The 20,157-nt window shown below is 38.9% G+C and overlaps 1 protein-coding gene across 1 annotated transcript in view; it reads left to right on the forward strand.

Moving 5' to 3' along the window:
• MAP1D (methionine aminopeptidase 1D) overlaps positions 1–20,157 on the forward strand; it is a 494,905-nt gene that overhangs the window by 132,227 nt on the left and 342,521 nt on the right. The window contains exons 4-5 of the mRNA XM_089372168.1: positions 16,318–16,479; positions 16,608–16,649. Of these exons, the coding sequence (XP_089228294.1) occupies positions 16,318–16,479; positions 16,608–16,649 (204 nt within the window). The remainder of the gene's footprint in view (positions 1–16,317; positions 16,480–16,607; positions 16,650–20,157) is intronic.

The raw sequence follows: 20,157 nt of genomic DNA on the forward strand, positions 1-20,157 counted from the left end.
CACAAAATTTGGTGGAGAGGCTAGAATACATGAGATCTCCAAAACCCAGAAATCCTTTCTTGAAATTTTTCTTAGAAGTGTTTCAATTAGATTATTAACCAATTTTTTAAAATATTTCCTAAGTCTAAACTTAAGGAATATGGTTAATAATTAGTGTTAACTGAGATAAGGTGAGAATGATCTAGAAACTCACATGGATCGATCCAGAGATGATTTTAGCCATCGATTATGTTTTAATCTTGGCTGTTGGTGCTCCAACAGTGGATTATAATAGGAGGTTGATGTGGTGATGGAGAAGACACTTTTGCAGTTCGATTTTCTTGGCAGATCGATTTCCAGAGAGTAGCAACAGTTGTCGAAGAGCCAAAGATCGAAGCAGGGTCAGTGAGTGGCAAAGACAGTGATCCAGAGGAAGGTTTCCAGATCTGGAGAGGCAGCAACAAGGAGGCCGAGTTATTCCCAGAGAGGCAACGCAATTGCTTCAGAAGCAAATCGATTTTGTTGGAGAGAAATTCGTTCTCAGTTCCAGAGGCCAAGTAGTGGGTTTAGAGTGCCGAAGAGGTAATTTCTTTAGCAGAGGCAGGGAAAACAACTTCATCGGAGGCAGTTATAAGCCATATGTGTGGGAGACTACGCAAAGGTAGCACAAAAGGGCTCATGCTAGGGTTGGACGACGAGTTTTTTGAACGAAAGTTGTGCCAAGATTGCTTGCGGAAGAAGGGTAATTCCATTAAATAATTTTGGCCAGATTTACTTGCTGTTTGGATTGCCAGTTGGGCATCCATAGATGTACTCAGATTTCACTGCTGCATAATAAAATAAAACCCTCATCTATTGTAGCGGTTTTCTCGCATTGGGTTTTTCTAGAGACTTTAGTCCAAAAATAACGATGTCATTTTATGTGTGCGTGTGCTAGTATATCCTTAGTTCCAGCGCTCTTTATTTTCCGCAATTTTTATTTGTGATGGTTGCATTGTGATTTATTCAGTATTTTCCGTAGCAATGCAAATAAATTGTTATATAAAATTAACAATTAGGAGAATAATTTCCAATTGCTGCAATAGGATTTCAGTTTTGGAATTTTCACAGTAGAGGCGGTTGTGTGGTGGCCTATTGAATGGCTCTCAGCATTGTGCTCTGATATAGTGGAGAGATAAAGCTTACTTGTCAAGGCCTTGGTAATTTGACAACGCTGGTCATGATGATATTTATAATGAATCTTATCAATTTGGATCCTTTCTTATAAAAGTCTTCAACTTGAGAATATCTCGATGAGTCATTATGAATACCTCCCTAGTTGAGAGGGAGTGTTGAAATTGTAACTAGGGTCGGTCTTCATAATTGTCATTGTAGTTGTGTCAATATGTATTTTATGTAAAAACAGAAGAAGAAAAAACATTATTATTTTCTAGCATGTTCTTCATGCTTTGTTTTGGTCAAAAGAAAAAGTAAAAGGGCGTGATCTTCCTTACCCTTGTAAAAGAAGTAAAATTTGAATTATTGACAGTGTCATTTCTCCATCCAATTTGCCAATTCGGCCCTCTAAGGAACAAGTTGGCTTTGCTCTAGGAGGCACCTTTTTGGATAAGGCTACCTTTATATATTGACAACATTACTCCACCACTTGGCAAGAAATTCGATGCTCATGTATTGAAGAAGAATTCGAATGTCTGATACATATTTTTCTGTGGCATACGAGCTTACTAAGACACTAAGTTTCTGTGAAAAGGCAAGATATCGGAGGACCGTTATCTCTTAAGAATGTGGGCTGCAAAAGGGTTGTTATCTCTATGAAATGTGAGTTGTAGGAAGGGCCATTATCTTTGTGGAATATGGGTTACCTAAGACCTATCTCTGTGGGACGTGGCATCTAAGGACAAGCATGTCGCAGACTTGTTGAAGAATTTGAGCTATGGATGGAGGTTGAATTGGCACTAGGGTTACTGGTCAATTTATCTATGACTTGGATTTCTCCTGTTGACTAAAGATTCTTCAAGGAAAGGATTGTTGGGTTTTCCTGTTGTGAGTTTTGCCGTAGCCTCTGGCCTAATTTCTAGTGTCCCTTATCCTTTTGCGCATTGCATGTGTATAATTGCTTGACGACCTAATGAATAAAGCAAATGCTAAATGAAAAAAATATATAAACAATCACAAGTAATTATCATGTTAAGAAATTGTCTCTTGCATTTGAATTTCAACAACTTTGACATTCTTTGGATCTATTTCTTGGTCTAATGATGGATATACTACATGTTATCTTGTAAGTGCCTATTATTGAAGATTATTATTTTGAATTGTGTAATGTATGGAATTGGCGCTTCTAGATTATGTTCGTTTGTGCCCTAATTTGTTGAATATAAATTGTAAAGGCTATTTAGTTGGGTATTGCATATGCTATTCATTATATAACATGTAATGAATGTTCCTAGTGGAGTACTTCTTTGTTATTCTCCATAAAATCCATTATTCGATTAAGCGGGTAATTGTTGAAATTTTGATAGCTAGGGCATCGAATTTTGACCTCCTTGGAAGGGAATTAGGTTATCTAGCACATGCTTGACTCTATATCCCCATAGGGCAAGACACTGATGCAATCACTTGATGTTCAACCTTAAAATTTCTCCATAATTTTCTCTTCTCAAATTCAGAACTTTAAAGGGTAGGGTGAAAATCTAGGGTTTGGATTGAAATTTTAGGGAGGAGGCTTTTTGGTGATTTGAGGGCCTAAACATCATGAGATAGGTCTAGGCTACCTAACCTATCAATTTGGTGGGCATCCACTCAAATTTCATCCATAAAATCTCTTGTTCTAGGTGTTGCTCTAAGAGCAAAACCCTATTTTTTTTTAACCTGAACTTGAGGACTTTCTTGAGGGTTTCATAAACCTTGGCTTAATTGAATATCATTTTAGGAAACCCTTTCCCTCAGGTCTTGATCTTCTAAATATCTATCACTATAAAAAATATCAAAACCCTAGGTCTTGGGCCTTATTTTCTAGGGCTTTCCTTTGAGAGTGTTTTTCTTCTTTGAAGCCTTGTACCTTTAGTGTGTCTCTCTTTGAATGAGCTTTAACAACGTCACTTTATACGTTATCATTAACATATCCATTAATACAGATTCTATTGATTTCTAGTAGCATCAGATGTGCTCTAGCGTCAAGATTTTGCAGGGAGGCTAAGACACATGCATTCCACAATACCCAGAATTTGTCTTGGGAAATTCCACCCAGAGGAGGTTTATTTAAATTTATTAATTATTTTTAATGGTTGCCTAAGTCTAAACTTAGGAAATTAAAATAATTAAAGTGCATTCATTAAACTCGGTGTGAATCTTCTAGAGAGACGAGGATCAAGTCAAGATGATCTAAGCCATTGATTAGAAATCTAATTTGGGCCGTTGATTGATCAACGAGAAGATTATAAGAAGAGGCTTGATGGGCATTTGGAAGAACACATAGAGTGAGATCAAGAGATCGATTTCTGAAGAGAGCAACACAACAGTTGCTGGAGAATTCATTGAGGAGATTTGTTGCTGTGAGGGGTAGGGATAGTTTTCTAGTTGGAGGGTTTCCTGATTTGGGGATACATTGTAGAGAAGGCTGAGAGAGATCGAAAAGAGGTAGCGTAGAGCCACGCTGGGCACCGTAAAGCCACGCTAAGGCAACGCAAAGACCTTGAAGAGACGTGCAAATTTGTTGAGGAGCAGATTAGATCCAGTGCCAGGAATTAGGATGTGAGACCGGAGGGCCAGAGGATAGACCATCCAACCAACAAATCGATCAGCCAGAAGGAGTGACGCAGTCCCTATCAGTGAAGCAGAGCAGCGCAGTGACTACGCAGAGGCAACTTGGGGCTAGCCATTCAGTGGTTGGATTAGTGTTGAATTGCCAGTGATAGTGTGAGGTATTTCTCACTAATTTCTCTGCTAGTTAGATTCTTTGTATTGGATAGCCAGTAAGGCATCCAAAGATTGTATTCAGAAACTATTGCATAATAATTAAAACCCTCAGCTGTTGCACCAGTTTTCCCACATTGGGTTTTTCCAGGGACATTGTCCAAAAACAATGGTGTCAATTGTGTGTATGCTATTTCCTTCTTGTTCAATACTTGTTTCCGCAGTATTTTATGTTGTGAAGGCTGCAGTAAATTTTAATTCGATGTTTACTGTGTAACACTGTAAATAACTTGATTTAGAAATTAACAAGTAGACGAAATTTAATCAGATACTGTAGTAGGATTTGGGATCACTGAATTTTCACATGGTATCGGAGCACAGGTGAAGTAGGAAAGCAGAGTCAGAAGAGCCCAACACTGAGCTAAAGAGGGAGATCGAAGAGTTGCGTAGGCAACAGATTGACTCCCCTAGAAGGATTGCGCAATCCAGTGCCAGGAGGGCAAGATTCTCAAGGAAAAATCTCCTCTCTGAGTGAGTTGACAAAGAGAAAGATTTTCCAGATTGAGATTTGTGAGCGGCAGAAGGAGCAGCGCATCAACAAATTCAATGCAGAGTAGTCTTCAGGTGGGACACATTTTTTTCTGCAGTAGTTACTGGGACAGAAAAGCGTCGGGAAAAAGAAGGCGACACATTGAGGGAATTTCTTCCTCACAGAATTCCTAGCCACAGAATTTGGATTTCTCACTTCAGAGCAGCAGTAGCCGAGAGAAAATATGCTTACTCCAGTAGGGAGGGCGTAAAGCATGCCAACAACTGCGCAAAGGAGAGAGGGAAGAGTTCGAATTTTCTGGGAGAGATGGCTGCAGTTGGAGTGAGAGATCAAGATCGATTGGATGGAGCCTCCAACTATGTGATCTGGAAGGCTAGGATCTCCTGCCTTCTAGGTGAGCATGACCTCAAGATGCATGTCAATAGTATGGGTAGCTATGCCCGCTGATGCAGATCCACTCAAGAAATACAAAGTTGAGATGGCAAAGACTAAGAGGATCATTCCCGATGGGGTTCCAGATCATGTAGTATCCCATATAGCTGACAAGGATATTGCCCGACAGATGTGGGAAGCCTTAGCCACGCTATACGAAGGATCTTCTGAATAGCAGAAGATGTACTTGGAAGAGAAGTTGAGATCCACGAGGATGCGAAAAGGGGAGTGAATAGATCCCTTCCTTAAGAGGCTTTAAGAAGTCCGAAATCAATTGGCTTCAGTAGGGTCAGGCCCCAAACTACAGAGTTTGTTTGATTAGCACTGAATAGTGTTTCTGAAGATTGGCAAGTGTTTGTCCAGAGCATCTTGGGCAGAGAACACTTGCCAGATTGGGAACGTGTATGGGATGATCTACAGTAGGAGGAGATGAGGTGTGATCTGGTGAAGGTCATAATCAGTGGCAGTGGCAGCAGTGGGACAAAGGTTGTGAAGGAAGAGGAGGACTTGGCCCTTGCATGAAAGGGGCAGTAGGAGCAACGCAGGAGAAAAAAGGATGTTTCAAAGATTAAGTGCTTCAAGTGTGGTGAGATGGGCCACTACAATGCTCAGTGTCCTCTCAAAAAGAGGAAGAAGTAGGAGAAGCAAGATCAACAAGCTGCATCCGCTGATATTGATAGGTTTTCCTCTAAGCTGCAGGGAGAGTTTGCCATGATTGCCGAGATGCCTCCAGGGGTGAGGTGGGGTGATCTAGAGTTGTAGCCTCAGAGAGCTACATGATGGGCAAGATCCTTGAGGAGTCGAGCTCTTGGATCAAGACCTTGCTACGGGAGCCCATAGTCAGCAGTAGCAGGATGGACCAGTGTTAGGTGGTGCAATCAGGTGCCAGAGTGGTAGATGCAGTGGCTAGTAGCGGTCAGATATTGAGCATCACAGAGCAGAGTTGGTAGCAGTGCAGTTGGCACAGAGTAGAGTCAGTGGCAGCGCAGAGGCTTCAATGACAACTTAGAGTCTAGCAGTAGTCAGAACTCGGACAACAGATGCATCATACTGAACACAGTTAGTTCAATATTTTGGATGTTTTTTCGTTGCAGATGTTGTAGTTGCAGCAACAACAAATGGAGAGAGGGTTGCAGTGCAGATGCAGTAGTTGACAACAGTTCAGTAGGGTCAGCAACAGGTCAAAGCCAGACATCAACAACGCAATAGGAGGTGTTGTAGAGTTAGAGTGATGCTTCAATTGGTTTCAACACTAGTGTTGATTTCCGGTAGCATCTAATGTGCTCTAGCGTCAAGATTTTGTAGGGAGGCTAGGACACATGCATTCCACAATACCTAGAAATCGTTTTGGGAAATTCCACCCAGAGGAGGTTTAATTAAAATTATTAATTATTTTTAATGGATGCCTAAGTCTAAACTTAGGAAATTAAAATAATTATAGTGTATTAATTAAACTGGGTGTGAATCTTCTAGAGAAAGACGAGGATCAAGTCAAGATGATTTGAGCCATTGATTAGAATCTAATTTGGGCCGTTGATTGATCAATGAGAAGATTATAAGAAGAGGCTTGATGGGCATTTGGAAGAACACATTGAGTGAGATAAAGAGATCGATTTCTCAAGAGAGCAGCACAACAGTTGCCAGAGAAGTCATCGAGGAGATTTCTTGCAGTGAGGGGCAGGGATAGTTTTCCGATTAGAGAGTTTCCTGATTCGAGGATACATTGTAGATAAGGCAGAGAGAGATCCAGAAGAGGCAGCGTAGAGCCACGCTGGGCAGCGTAAAGCCATGTTGAGGCAGTGCAGAGCCCTTGAGGAGATTTGCAAATTTGCTGAGGAGCAAATTAGATCCAGTGGTAGGAACCAGGGTGTGAGACTGAAGGGCCAGAGGATAGAGCATCCAACCAGTAGATCGATCAGACAGAAGGATTGACACAGTCCCTAGCAGTTGTGAAGCAGAGAAGCGTAGTGACTGCGCAGAGGTAGCTTGGGGCTAGCCATTCAGTGGTTGGATCAATGCCAAATCGCCAGTGATAATGTGAGGTATTTCTCACTAATTTCTCTGTGAGTCAAATTCTCTGTATCAAATAGCTAGTAAGCCATTGAAAGATTGTATTCAGAAACTACTGCATAATAATTAAATTCCTCAGTTGCTGCGCCGATTTTCCCACATTGGGTTTTTCCGGGTACATTGTCCAAAAACAACGGCGTTAATTGTGTGTCTACGCTATTTCCTTCTCGCTCAGTACTTGTTTTCGCAGTATTTTATGTTTTGAAGACTGCAGTAGATTTTATTTCGATGTTTATTTTGTAACTCTGTAAATAACTTGATTTAGAAATTAACAAATAGGAGAAATTTAATTAGTTACTGTAGTAGGATTTGGGATCACTGAATTTTCATAGATTCCTCCTTTTCTGGGATTCCTCCCATCGGTGAAAATCCGTTAAGAGTAGGGGGTTTTGGCTGAGGTGACATTGGGCATCTACTCCATTGTTAACACTTTGTCTAACTCTTGTCTTGTAGGGTTTCTCTCTCCAAGACCTGCTAGATTTTGTGGTAATAAGGTCAATCATATACCTTGTATCTCGAATCTCATGAAGCACCCCCAAACATGATGTAAACACTTTTAGAGTAGCCTTTGAATGCTAATGTTACAAATATAATTTATTTAAAAATAAAATAAATAAAAATAAATAAATAAATAATAATCATTATTATAATTAATTAATGTTTAGTTACTAAAGAGGCAGGTCTCTAAAAGACATGACCATTCATTGAAAGGAGCACTTGTGTGGGTAATAAGCAGGCCCTCATTGTAACATTCAATCATCATTGTACATTCATCTTATTAATAAAAGTATTACTTACTAAGTAACCTGACACGGGGATTCGGTATTCGTAGGATACGGGGATTCGAGTGTTGGATTCGGACACGTTGATCCCCCGGAACAGGACACATAGGATTCGTTATATATATATATTAAAAATTAGATATTTCTTACACAAATTCTCATTAATTATACAAATTCATTGATTTCAAACATAGATCTTCATCTAGATGTTAGTTTTACTATTTACAAAGTAAGTTAGTAACATTATAGCATGCATAGTACATACAAAATTCAAATACATGTCACTGTCACATAAATCATAAATGATAAATCAATGAATCATAAATTCTAAATTCGTAAATGATAAATCATAATACATATTCAATTCATCAATGATCCAATAGGAGAAGGACAAGATAGTAAGATAAAGACATTGACAACTGTAGTTTTATCATTAAGTCATCAAATCAAAATGTGTTACATAGGTAGTGCAATGCCAATGGTAAATAGAAATAGAAAATATAAAACAACTACATATATACAAGCCTCAAGGAAGTAGGTAGCCCATGACTCATGAGTCATCATTAGAATCAAAATCAATGTCCTCATCATCATGGTCACCACTGCTCTCCTCTGCATCCTCCTCCCCTGTATCCATAGTCGCCTCTGCATCTACTGGTGTGGAGGATGACCCCTCTACATTATCATCGTCATCAAATCTAACAGGCTCTAGCATTGGATCATTGAGATCCATGTTGGCCAATGCCAACTCAACATCGTTGTCCAAACCCATATCATCAGGAAAGACATCCCACATCTTTGTCTTTCCCTTCAACCACTCTTCCCTCTGCCTGTAAATAAGACAAAGGTTGGTGTGCACATACACCATTGTCTCTGCCCTGGACTGCTCAAGCTCACTCTTTTTCACACTATACAAATTCCCATATGTGCTCCAATTCCTCCTGTAACAAGAGGATGAAGTCACCTGAGAAAGGAGCCTCATGGCTAACTGCTGAAGAGGAGGGCTTGTTGCCCCATGATTTGCCCACCAAGAATATGGCTTCTTAGCCCCCCTGTCTCTAATCACATCATATCCTGCAAATCGACCAATGCTAGTGAAAAACTCTGCAAGGGCATCCTCCACCTCATCAAGCAATGCTCTATCCTGAAAAACCCGCCTAAATGCATCTTTCATCCTCTGTGAGATTTCACCATCCATGTGAGAGGGAATCTGCGGGAAGGTCCACCATTCAGCCACTCATGGCTGTAGTATTTTGGGTTCAATGAGTGAGCCAAACAATGTAAAGGTGTGCAATTCTTGTCCCATCTGCTCACAAGAATATCCTGTATAGTACCATAGAAGGCCTCTGGTGATGTCTCATACTCGGGGCACTCACTTTGTAGAATAATGCTCCTCACAGACTCAATCATGGAATCCCATCCCTCATAAACCTCTCATAGGATGGGTTTGTTTGTATCTGCAAATCGAAGCAAAGAAATGATAGGGTCCATGATCTGAATAATTAGATTTAGCCTCTCCCACCAAGCATCATCTAGCACTGTGTCCTTCACTCTTTTAGAGGCTACTTGATCTGTCTTTCTCCAAAAAGACCAAAACTTAGAAATAACCATGGCCCCAAGAGCGGTTTTGACCTCCCTCAACCTCTTCAACATGATGAATGAAGAGGCAAACCGTGTATCAACAATATTCAACAATGACAGATTGTTGTACTCCTTGTAGATAGTGAGGGCATTTGTATGCTTTTGCACAAAGTTACGGATATGTCGTGCATCCTCAATAATGTTACCAATCCAAAGCACATCAGAAGCAATGGATTTCAGTGCTAAGTTCAATGAATGGACAATGCAAGGTGTCCAAAACACTTGTGGATATTTAGCTTCCACAATCATGCCAACAGCCTTGCAAACAGGTGCATTATCTGTAATGATTTGCACACAAGAATCAACACCTACATCTTCAATAACTTTAATAAATAACTCACCCATAAATTGTGCATCTTTGTATTCTCCAAGTGTATCCACTGCTTTCAAGAAAACTGGACCATTCAAGGAAGACACAATGAAGTTGATGAGTGAGTGTTGTGCTGGATCTGGCCATCCATCAGAAACAATGCTAACCCCAGATGTTGGCCATGATGCTTTAATAGGCTCAAGCATTTTTTGCACCTATTTTTTTGCCTTCGTCAACAATGTGGTTCTAAGCTTCTCGGAACCAGGGGGTACATACCATGATGGAGACTTGTGACTTAAAGCTCATCACATCTCAATAAATAGAGGTGAGCGTGCAACATTAAAGGATATGAAGTTTTGATAGAAAAAGAAGGCAATGGTGAGATCAAGCTCTTCCTGTTTCTCTTTTTGAAAAATCTTGTCCATTGGACCAAGTGAAATTGCCTTTCTTTTTGTTGCTTGCCTCCCAATAGTATTCTCAAATGGAAATTTGGCGGTGCCTTTCCTCAAAAATGGAAGGGGGTCATCATTCTTGGTTTTTCTTGATTTTGCAGCCACATTTGCCATACCAACAGTGAACTCTTTTTCCATTTCTTTCCTCTTTTGTAAAGGAACAACTTTACAAGCTCCAACTCCACAACCTGGTAAAGCCAACAAATGGCCTTTCACACGAAAATATGTGCTTGTGAAAGTATTGTGGCAAAAATTGCATCTCCAATGCACATTGCCTCCTCCCTTCCCCTTGGTGCTTGGCCCATCCTCTCTTGTGACATATTTCCACAAGGGATATTTCTCAATGTTGTCTTTAGGAGGAAGTCTTCCCTCAACATTACTTGCAGCAGACTTTGATGATATTGGGGGAGGAGGGGCATCTCCAATGGGGACATTCTTCCCCTTCCTTTGCCCCCTACCTGCTGCCCTTGATTGAGCCATGAATACTGTAAAAAAAAATGAACAAAACATGCACAAATTTGTAAAATAAATGCATATGCAAACTGCTGTAATACAAATGCAAAAAAATAGAGATGAAATGCACTTACCTAGTGCTTGAATTTCCTTGCTGCGCGCTACAAACCCTTCGCTCCTTGCTCCAAACTTTTAACAACAAACCGACAACTCACTGTTTGCAAAAGGAATGAGAGAAAATGGTAAATAAAAATAGGAATGGGCTGTTTCTAAAGCCTGCGGGTTTCATTTTCTTCGGATTTGAATCCAGTTTTCGGGACATGTTGTGTCCTAACAGGACACGACCCGGATTCGAGCGTGTCCCATTAGGAAACAATGTGTCCCGTTAGGACACGATGTGTCCCGTTAGGACACGAATTGTCCCGAATTTAGGATTCGAATTCTTGCGAATCGTGTCTGATTCGTAAGATGCAGACACTTGAGGAAAATATGACAAATTTGGTTTCATAGATTACTTACAATACATTGTGTAGTTTACATTTTAAAGCACAATTACTCTAAAGTTTTGTCGCTACAACTTACATCTTTGTTTCCATTGACTTGATCAACAGAGGGATGTAAATTAAGATTCCAAATTTAAAGTTACAGTTTCTGACTTCAAAATCTCAAATTCTTCCTATTGGTGTAGATAATTTTGACTTCGAAAATCCAAATTCCTCCTCTTGGCGGAGGTCTCTCGAGTTTGGAAGAGGTAGAAGGTTCCGGATTTGAATCCAGTTTTCGGGACATGTTGTGTCCTAACAGGACACGACCCGGATTCGAGCGTGTCCCATTAGGAAACAATGTGTCCCGTTAGGACACGATGTGTCCCGTTAGGACACGATGTGTCCCGTTAGGACACGAATTGTCCCGAATTTAGGATTCGAATTCTTGCGAATCGTGTCTGATTCGTAAGATGCAGACACTTGAGGAAAATATGACAAATTTGGTTTCATAGATTACTTACAATACATTGTGTAGTTTACATTTTAAAGCACAATTACTCTAAAGTTTTGTCGCTACAACTTACATCTTTGTTTCCATTGACTTGATCAACAGAGGGATGTAAATTAAGATTCCAAATTTAAAGTTACAGTTTCTGACTTCAAAATCTCAAATTCTTCCTATTGGTGTAGATAATTTTGACTTCGAAAATCCAAATTCCTCCTCTTGGCGGAGGTCTCTCGAGTTTGGAAGAGGTAGAAGGTTCAGGGAGGCCATAGATTGTGAACATGTCCCTTTGAAAACTTGGGTTCGCATGAGTTCGCTGTTCAAGCTAGGTCTTGTTACTTCTCATATTGAAATGAGAGGTAAACTTAGTTTTGTGTAAGTTGGTGTGATCATTCTAACCTTCTAGAGGTTGGATACTGGTTGAGATTGCTTAAGTGGTCCTTTTTCCATTCATCATGGTGGTCGCATAGCCACATCCTAGTCCCTTTCATTTTGTGTTGCATGTTTATATCATGAATGTCCTCTCACATGGTGATGTACTTACCTAGTGTTCCATGTCATTTACATAATTTTAACGAGGCAATTTGTTTGTTGCAAGCATGTCATCACTTTTTTGTAGGTGAAATGCATTTCATACATACATTTTCATCACACTTTCATCATTTTTCTCAAGTGATTTGTGTATATACATTTCCATTACACTTTCACCATTTTTCTTAGGTGATTTGTGTATAACACCACATCTCAACTTTTTTACCAAAGTAAAGTTCACAATTATGCGTACATTTCGCTTTATTTCATCTCCTATAAGGCACATGACACTAATTTACGTATAGTTTCCTAAGTTTCATACATGATTAACCCCTCAATTCTCATGTTTCCATTTTTATCCTGTGTGAATAGACCTAACTGATTAAGGATGTTTTAATTTAAACCCTAAACCCTAGGTTGAGTGCCTAAGTATGGGCCTATTAGTACATTATTGTTCTATTTCTGTATTAGGGCCCTTTTCCCTAAGATTTACTTGCTAATTTGTCACTAGGGGTTATAACTTAAAGTCTATGTTGTACGCATAAGACTAGGCGCTCCCCTGTGCCACATATGTTGAGGAAAATCATAATACAAAAAGCAATTTCCACTAGCCTCAATTTCGCCTTGTTCACACGTGCCAACCTCATTCATGCTTCATTCTTTGGCAAAAATAATTGAGGTGTTAGTTGAGCATTGAGTTGACTAGGGAGGCTAATTGCTCACACGTCGTAGGATTTTGACCATCCATTTCATCCATCCGCCTCATTCACCTTATCTATTCATGCATACATCCCTAGGTGGTGCGCTCCACTATGAGAACATATCTACTTTTTGCATAACCTTGTTCACCCTTTGCACACATGTGACGTGATTGGTGATGGTTTGACTTGGTCAAAAGGCACCTAGTTGCACATGTTTTGAGATCTCATGGATTTGATGAAGACCCATTTTTATAACTGTCAAGGGTGCCTATTATATGGTGAGAACTTCAAGGTTGGCTTGGTCAAAGTGGACACAAATGCACATTTTTCAAGGGCACATGCATGGATGAATAATTTATTGTAATGGAGATTTTTAAGTGGATGAATGGCACTCTATCCTAGGGCGCTCTTGTTCAATGACCATTTCATGATTATTTTATTCAAAGCTGTCCACAAAAAAAATACAAGAATCAAGTGTGCACTTGTTAAAGGGAGTTATTTAATGTTTTCTTGGTCAAAAATGCTTCTAGTGGAGTTAATTAATGAAGACAGTTACCATATTCATGCTTGTCTAGAATATCATCATTATTCATGGAGCTTTACACATGGTAGGCCACTAAAATTTGCCCTACTCGTTTGACCAAGCAATATTATTATTGTTTGGAGGTGGTTATTTCTAGGGAAGTGCCCTCATAATTGAGCTTTGCACTTGGCATTCATGCACACCTTGTGTAAATTCTCCCTTGCTATTTAACTAAGCCTTTTATTATTATTTTGGAGTTAATTATCTCTTAGAGAGCACCTTGCATGTGAGGAGGACAAATGGCACTCAGGTTTTGCTTTAGCATGAAGATGATGAAGTAAGGAGAGATGTGGCACCATACTCATCTAGAACATTGTATCCACACATTTTGTATGGGCTTCTTAGGAAAATATTTATTGAAGAGAAGAGTTGAGCTGAAACCTATATAAAGGTTTGCTCTCTCCGTTTTGTACTTGGAGAATTTTGGAATGGAAGAACTTGTGAGCATGTTAGCTGCAAGCAATTGGTTGAAGTTATGCTGTTATTTTTGTGAAATCTTTTATGTGGCTATTTGTTCTAGGCATACCTGTAGTATACTTGTGATTGCAGGTTCAGATTTGAGAGTGATAAAGCTAAATCTAGGAGGAATTTATCTTGAAGAGGAGTTAAAGCCATATGTATCCATTGTGGGAAAAGTCTTGCCCCATATATTTGAGAGAAGATGTTTCAAGTGATATGTGAATGCTTGACTTCTCCTATGTCTAGTTTGGTCGAGGAGCTCGTATTGGGAGTCTGTCCCCTTCTGACCTTCTTGTCTCTTGTATACCAAGTTAGGCATGCTATAAAGAATGTTGTGTTGTCTATTTGTAGCCACTAACCTTTCATTTTAGAATGCTCTCTTAGATTGCATCCATAACTCCATAGCCCAAGCAAGAAGGCATTGGATCCCTTTCATTCATCATCCCCAATCTTTTTAAACTTTACCATTTTCATTGTTGTATTTGTTGTTAGGTTTCCTTTACTCCCACTCCATACTACATGAAGTGAGCCTAGCAACCATTGGGAAATCCCCCTTGACATAGGCCCAACGTTGTCTAAAGTGCAGAGGAGTGTTGGTGGGGTGACAGTGGCTAACCTCTTACTTTCACATGTGTTTACGCTATGTGTTGAATTTTACATCTTTGGGTGTGACAATGTGTGGTAACAGGTCTGAAGGTCATTTTTTAGTCAAAGCTGCAAAAATCTTCTTTACTTACGTTTATTTTGACCTTATTGCAATTCTGACCACAATAAGGTAATCTGTACTATCCTTGGTACACATGTTGTTTTGTGTAGTCTTGCCCCTTATATTTGAGAGAAGATGTTTTAAGTGATATGTGAATGCTTGACTTCTCCTATGTCTAGTTTGGTCGAGGAGCTTGTATTGGGAGTCTGTTCCCTTCTGACCTTCTTGTCTCTTGTATACCAAGTTAGGCATGCTATAAAGAATGTTGTGTTGTCTATTTATAGCCACTAACCTTTCATTTTAGAATGCCCTCTTAGATTGCATCCATAACTCCATAGCCCAAGCAAGAAGGCATTGGATCCCTTTCATTCATCATCCCCAATCTTTTTAAACTTTACCATTTTCATTGTTGTATTTGTTGTTAGGCTTACTTTACTCCCACTCCATACTACATGAAGTGAGGCTAGCAACCATTGAGAAATTCCCTTTGACATAGGCCCAACGTTGTCTAAAGTGCAGAGGAGTGTTTGTAGGGTGACACTGGCTAACCTCTTACTTTCACATGTGTTTACGCTATGTGTTGAATTTTACATGTTTGGGTGTGATGATGTGTGGTAACAGGTCTGAAGGTCATTTTTTAGTCAAAGATGCAAAAATCTTCTCTACTTGTGCTTATTTTGACCTTATTGCAATTCTGACCACAATAAGGTAATCTGTACTATCCTTGGTACACATGTTGTTTCGTGTAGTATACGATATATTATCTAAAAATGATATGACCATTATTAATCATAAAATGGAGGTTTACGTGACATATTCTGCTTCCACTCTTGATTTGAGCTTGTTGAACTAGCAGTTTGGTATTTTTTTTTTTCCATTTCATATGAATTGGATCAAGTTCATAACAAATGACAAATGGTATACCTGGTGCAGCTTTCTGAATCACTTCTCATGTATGAGATGATGTATCGGATAATAACATGCTTTTTTAGATTGAATTGCCCTTCAGAATCTTTGCAAAATACATAGTCTTATCTAAGAAATCTGAAGGAGCATCCTCAGTTCATATTTTTGAGACACTCCTTTTACTGTTTCCATATGTATTCATAATAATAATAATAACAATAATCTAATTTTAAGGCCATGACCAAGCTAAACACCAAACTGATGTATGAGACCCCCTTGTTTGTGGGACAAGGGACCTGCCTTCACCTGGCCATTTGACTGTTAAATTCTACGAAGGTGTACATACTGTACCTGCTTCTGGATTTGAACCTGCGACCTGTTGGGAGGAAAACATGTTCATGCATGTGCGTATTTATGATCTATCATCCCTGAAATTCTTTGCCCTTTCTGCAGTGCTGGAACCTTGGCATAACAGGGATTATGTCTCAAGTTGCCTTGAAATGAAATTCCTTCCTTTTAAGGACATGTTGTAAGAATCAGCTTGTAAATTCTCTCAGTATCTTAGCCATAGCTTAGTAAATTATGATCCTTCTCAACAAAATCATCTGGCTCAGATTTAATGCCATTTTTATATAGTGATCTGCATAGTAATACATATTTCTTTAAACTGCTTTAAGTATGTAGCTTGATGATGAAGAAAACAATAGCTACAGAAAAGCTATTGTATGAGATCTGTGTTATGAAGAGTTATCCTTTTATCCAAAATGTATACTTTCAGTGGGCTCAACCCTAAATAAGATGCCAGTTATTGGTTCATTTTTTGGCAATTTACTGTATGGTAATTTTACTCCTTACAGCCAGGAGTAACTACAGATGAAATTGACAAAGCAGTTCACAAGATGATCATTGATGCCGGAGCATATCCCTCACCACTTGGTTATGGTCAATTTCCAAAGAGCGTCTGCACATCAGTGAATGAATGCATTTGTCATGGCATACCAGACTCACGTCCATTGGAGGTTTTCTATTATTTCTCAACTCATATCTAACTGGAGTTGTTTTAGTTCTTACTTTTAGAAATTAGAACACTTTGATTTTGTTTGTGATAGTGCCTATCCATATCTTCTAACTTTTACATTTTCCACAGGATGGTGACATTGTTAATATTGATGTAACAGTTTACTTGAATGTAAGTATTACTCTGCAAAGTAAATCCAATTGCTTTTTATCTGTGTTCTTTTTGAAGGCTATTTTGAAAGTTCTGAAGATTATTTTACATTCTTAAAGTCGTTTTTTATTCTTAAAGTTGTTTCTTACAAATTTCATTCCTACATGTCCTTTTGATGTTTCAACAACATATTATTTTTGGCTTTCTTCAAGTACTGATGTTATATGTCGGTTAAATTAGGCTTCTATGGTGTATAGTAGTCAGTCTAATGTTAAAAATTAAAGGTAGACAAGATTGGTATCTTTTTCACACATTGGCAGAAAAATCTAGTAAAAGAAAAGAATGAACATCCAGGAATATTTCACTCAATTTTACAGAATACTAATGTGACAATTTTAACATTACATGCATAACTGACGTTTTTGTGAATGGCCTTATATGCCAAATTACTGCAAATTTTCACAAAATCCTTTAGCCCCATTTCAACCTCCCCTGCAGGATGAGCACATTTCTAAAATATTTAAACACTCCCAAGAACATCTCTAGAACAAGAGGGTTCAGGAAAGAAATTAGATAAATTTTCAATGCCCACATGTGGCTGAAAATGGTCACTAGGACTGGTGTTAAGTTATGGTATGTTCTATGCTTAGAGCAGTTTACTTATCTTTCTTATTATTATCCACAGATTAGCAATCACATGTACATTAAGTAAAGTGCAGATAGAACATTTAAATGATCAACAGAAAACAAGCCAAGACAAGAGACACAAGATGTGGCGGCTAGCTAGGGACAAACCCCAATCTGGGGAAACCCTTTGATCAAATCTTCTTTTATCTTCAATAATTCAGCAGAGAGAAATAGTACAAAGATTTGATTTATATCAGCAGCAGAAAACCCTAGATCAGCCCTAAACTAGGGCAACAAACCCTAGATTGAACTCGTCAAGTCTCCACCGGTGAGTCATTCACCGTGCACCAGTCCAAGACTTCGCTGTGCACCAGTCCAAGACTTCGCCGCGCACCAGTCCAAGACTTTGCCGTGCACCAGTTCAAGAAATCTGCGTCCTTCTTTTCACACGTGTGAGAGAGAGAGCCTTTTTGCGCAGGAGAGAGAAGAGACTCTTTTTCTGCGCAGGAGAGAGAGAGATATGATGAGAAGTGAGTGACCAAATGAGGAGGAGTCATCCTGTATTTATATCCAAACGTTGAAGGTGAATAGATGTGTTTGTTGGGCGTCTAAGCCTACATAAGTTGCTGGCTGACTTTGATAATTTGTCAATAATCAAAATAAATTCATATCTCCATAAATACTTATCGGAATTGGATGATCTTTAGATCAATTCTACACCTCTTGACGAGAGGAATCTAGGAAAGATATTATCAGCCATGAATAAGGTGACCCACATGGAGTTTGGCCCTAGTTGCCAATTTTAACAACTGGTGGTGGCTGGTGTGCTATATACAACTTGTGGAATGCTTGCAACATCTCCTGAAATATGAAAAATGTGTACATGCATATAGACAATATCATTCAGAAAAGGAAACCAAAAGGGATATCCTCCACAATACAGAGAGGAAATCCTTGTCATTCTTAAAATAGCTAAGGCTTCTACTCTAGAATTTTGTACATGGGCTCTTGTTGGTAGTCTGATCATGATGCATGGATCTTAATGTCAAAGGTGAGATGTTATAAAAATGACAAGCAACCAACAAATAGCAAACATTACGATCAATCATTTATCATTCATTTGAGAAAACATGCCATTGCAACTGTAGTTTTTGCCTGTGCAATTGTCTAAGTTTTATTAGCAAACAAATTGGAAATAGTTGCATCTGCAGCAAAAATCGGTGTGGTTGGACGTGTAATAAGTTATAACTTCGTAGAAATCAACAGAATAATTGCAGCAGTTTTCATCTGATCAGTAAAAAATGGTTGTGTTAGCTTTCCTCTCATCTTAAGAAGTGAGCATCTACATTTGTACTCATTATTATGCTTTAAAGAAAGATCATAAGAGGAGCAAATTTTACCAAAATTACATATGATGCTTGGGAAAAGTGATAAGATGTGATTACAATTTTACAAGCCATCTCCTGCACAATATAGAGACAAGACCTTGGGAATCCTCAGATAGAACGGGCATTCTCTTTGTGATTCGTGTATGGGCATTTAATGGGACTGTTTCTTTCTAGATATGCACTTCAAGATTTCTAAGTCCAACACAAAGATGCAAACCTAAGGTAAAATAGAAGCACCACTCTTAAGTTGGCGTTTTTCCAACAAGGGGAGAATCCATTAGATAAAATCACTAACCTATCCTTGAATTCAGATCTGAAAATCAGATCATTGTAGTTGATTGTTTTTAAGTTTTTATAATGTAAAAATGGTGGAATTGAGGAGACCGGTGCCTAATCCATTGGGCAATGGAGTCATGTCAAACATTAGAAGCTTATATGTGTAAGGAGAATGCATAATAAAGTTTGTTACAAGACCTATCAGCAGATATCAATCAGATTTCAATGCCAAACACCATAAAATGCTCATAAATGATTGATTCGTTGGTTTTAGAGAATCCATCGACCTTGCACATGTATTGTGTAATACCCCCATCAACTACAAACCTAGAGTCAATCTCAACCTAGGCTGTCAGAGTGTGGAAGTGGAGTGGTACTGTGGTAGTGAGAACACCATTTCCAAATAAACCTTGGGAGCGGAGCATCCTGAGAGAAATATGTGTGTGTGTGTATGTTGATGTTTGTAGCTCAAACAATACTTAAGCACATGTTTAAGTGTCTAGATGTGTGGAAGTTGTCTAATTGACTCTTAACCTTAGCAATTACTTTAATTATTAAAATAACTTAAGAAAAAAAGTGAGCTTAATCTAATGAAATGCAAGGTTTATTTGCATTAATAAGAGGAGAACCTAGCCTTGGTCAGCCTGGCCAAAAAAGGCAAAGGAAAGGGTTTTGGCAAGAAGGGTAAGGGTGAGGGGTCAACATCCAAGCTGGGCAAGAAGGAGGGCTTGAGTAAAGTCAAGTGCTTCATCTTGAGTAAAAGCCAAATCAAGACACAATGATGAGGTGGATGCCACTGTCACCTCAACAATTTACCTCCTACTCTTTACTTGAACACAAGAGGTTTCCTAGTTTAGGTCACCTAAAGGATATTCTTGGTCTAGGGTTCAAAAGTGACAATTAAAGAGGATCATCTAAGATACTCAAGCTAAGGAAAAGGCTCAATTCTACAAGAAAAGGAATGGAGTACCTTAGAAGCAACCTATAAAAGACTTGTAACTTAGGGTTTTTGATGTATGATTCAAAAGTAGCACAACTAGGCCTACAAGGAGAGAGAAAAGGTTTGTTTTAATGATATAATCATCAAATGGATCCACAAACCTTTAATTGAGCCTAATTTAAAGCCTTGGCGTTGAATTAGGGTTTTTCTAGCCCTAGAATTTCTTAGGGTTGATGATGTCAGCCCTAGGTAGGGACTTCCAACCATGCAGATTGCTAGCTTTTGATGTTTTAAGGCT

This window comes from Pinus tabuliformis, chromosome 8 (genome assembly GCF_031772625.1).
Source record: "Pinus tabuliformis cultivar Carrire ecotype Pingquan chromosome 8, CPIR1, whole genome shotgun sequence".
NCBI lineage: Eukaryota > Viridiplantae > Streptophyta > Pinopsida > Pinales > Pinaceae > Pinus > Pinus tabuliformis.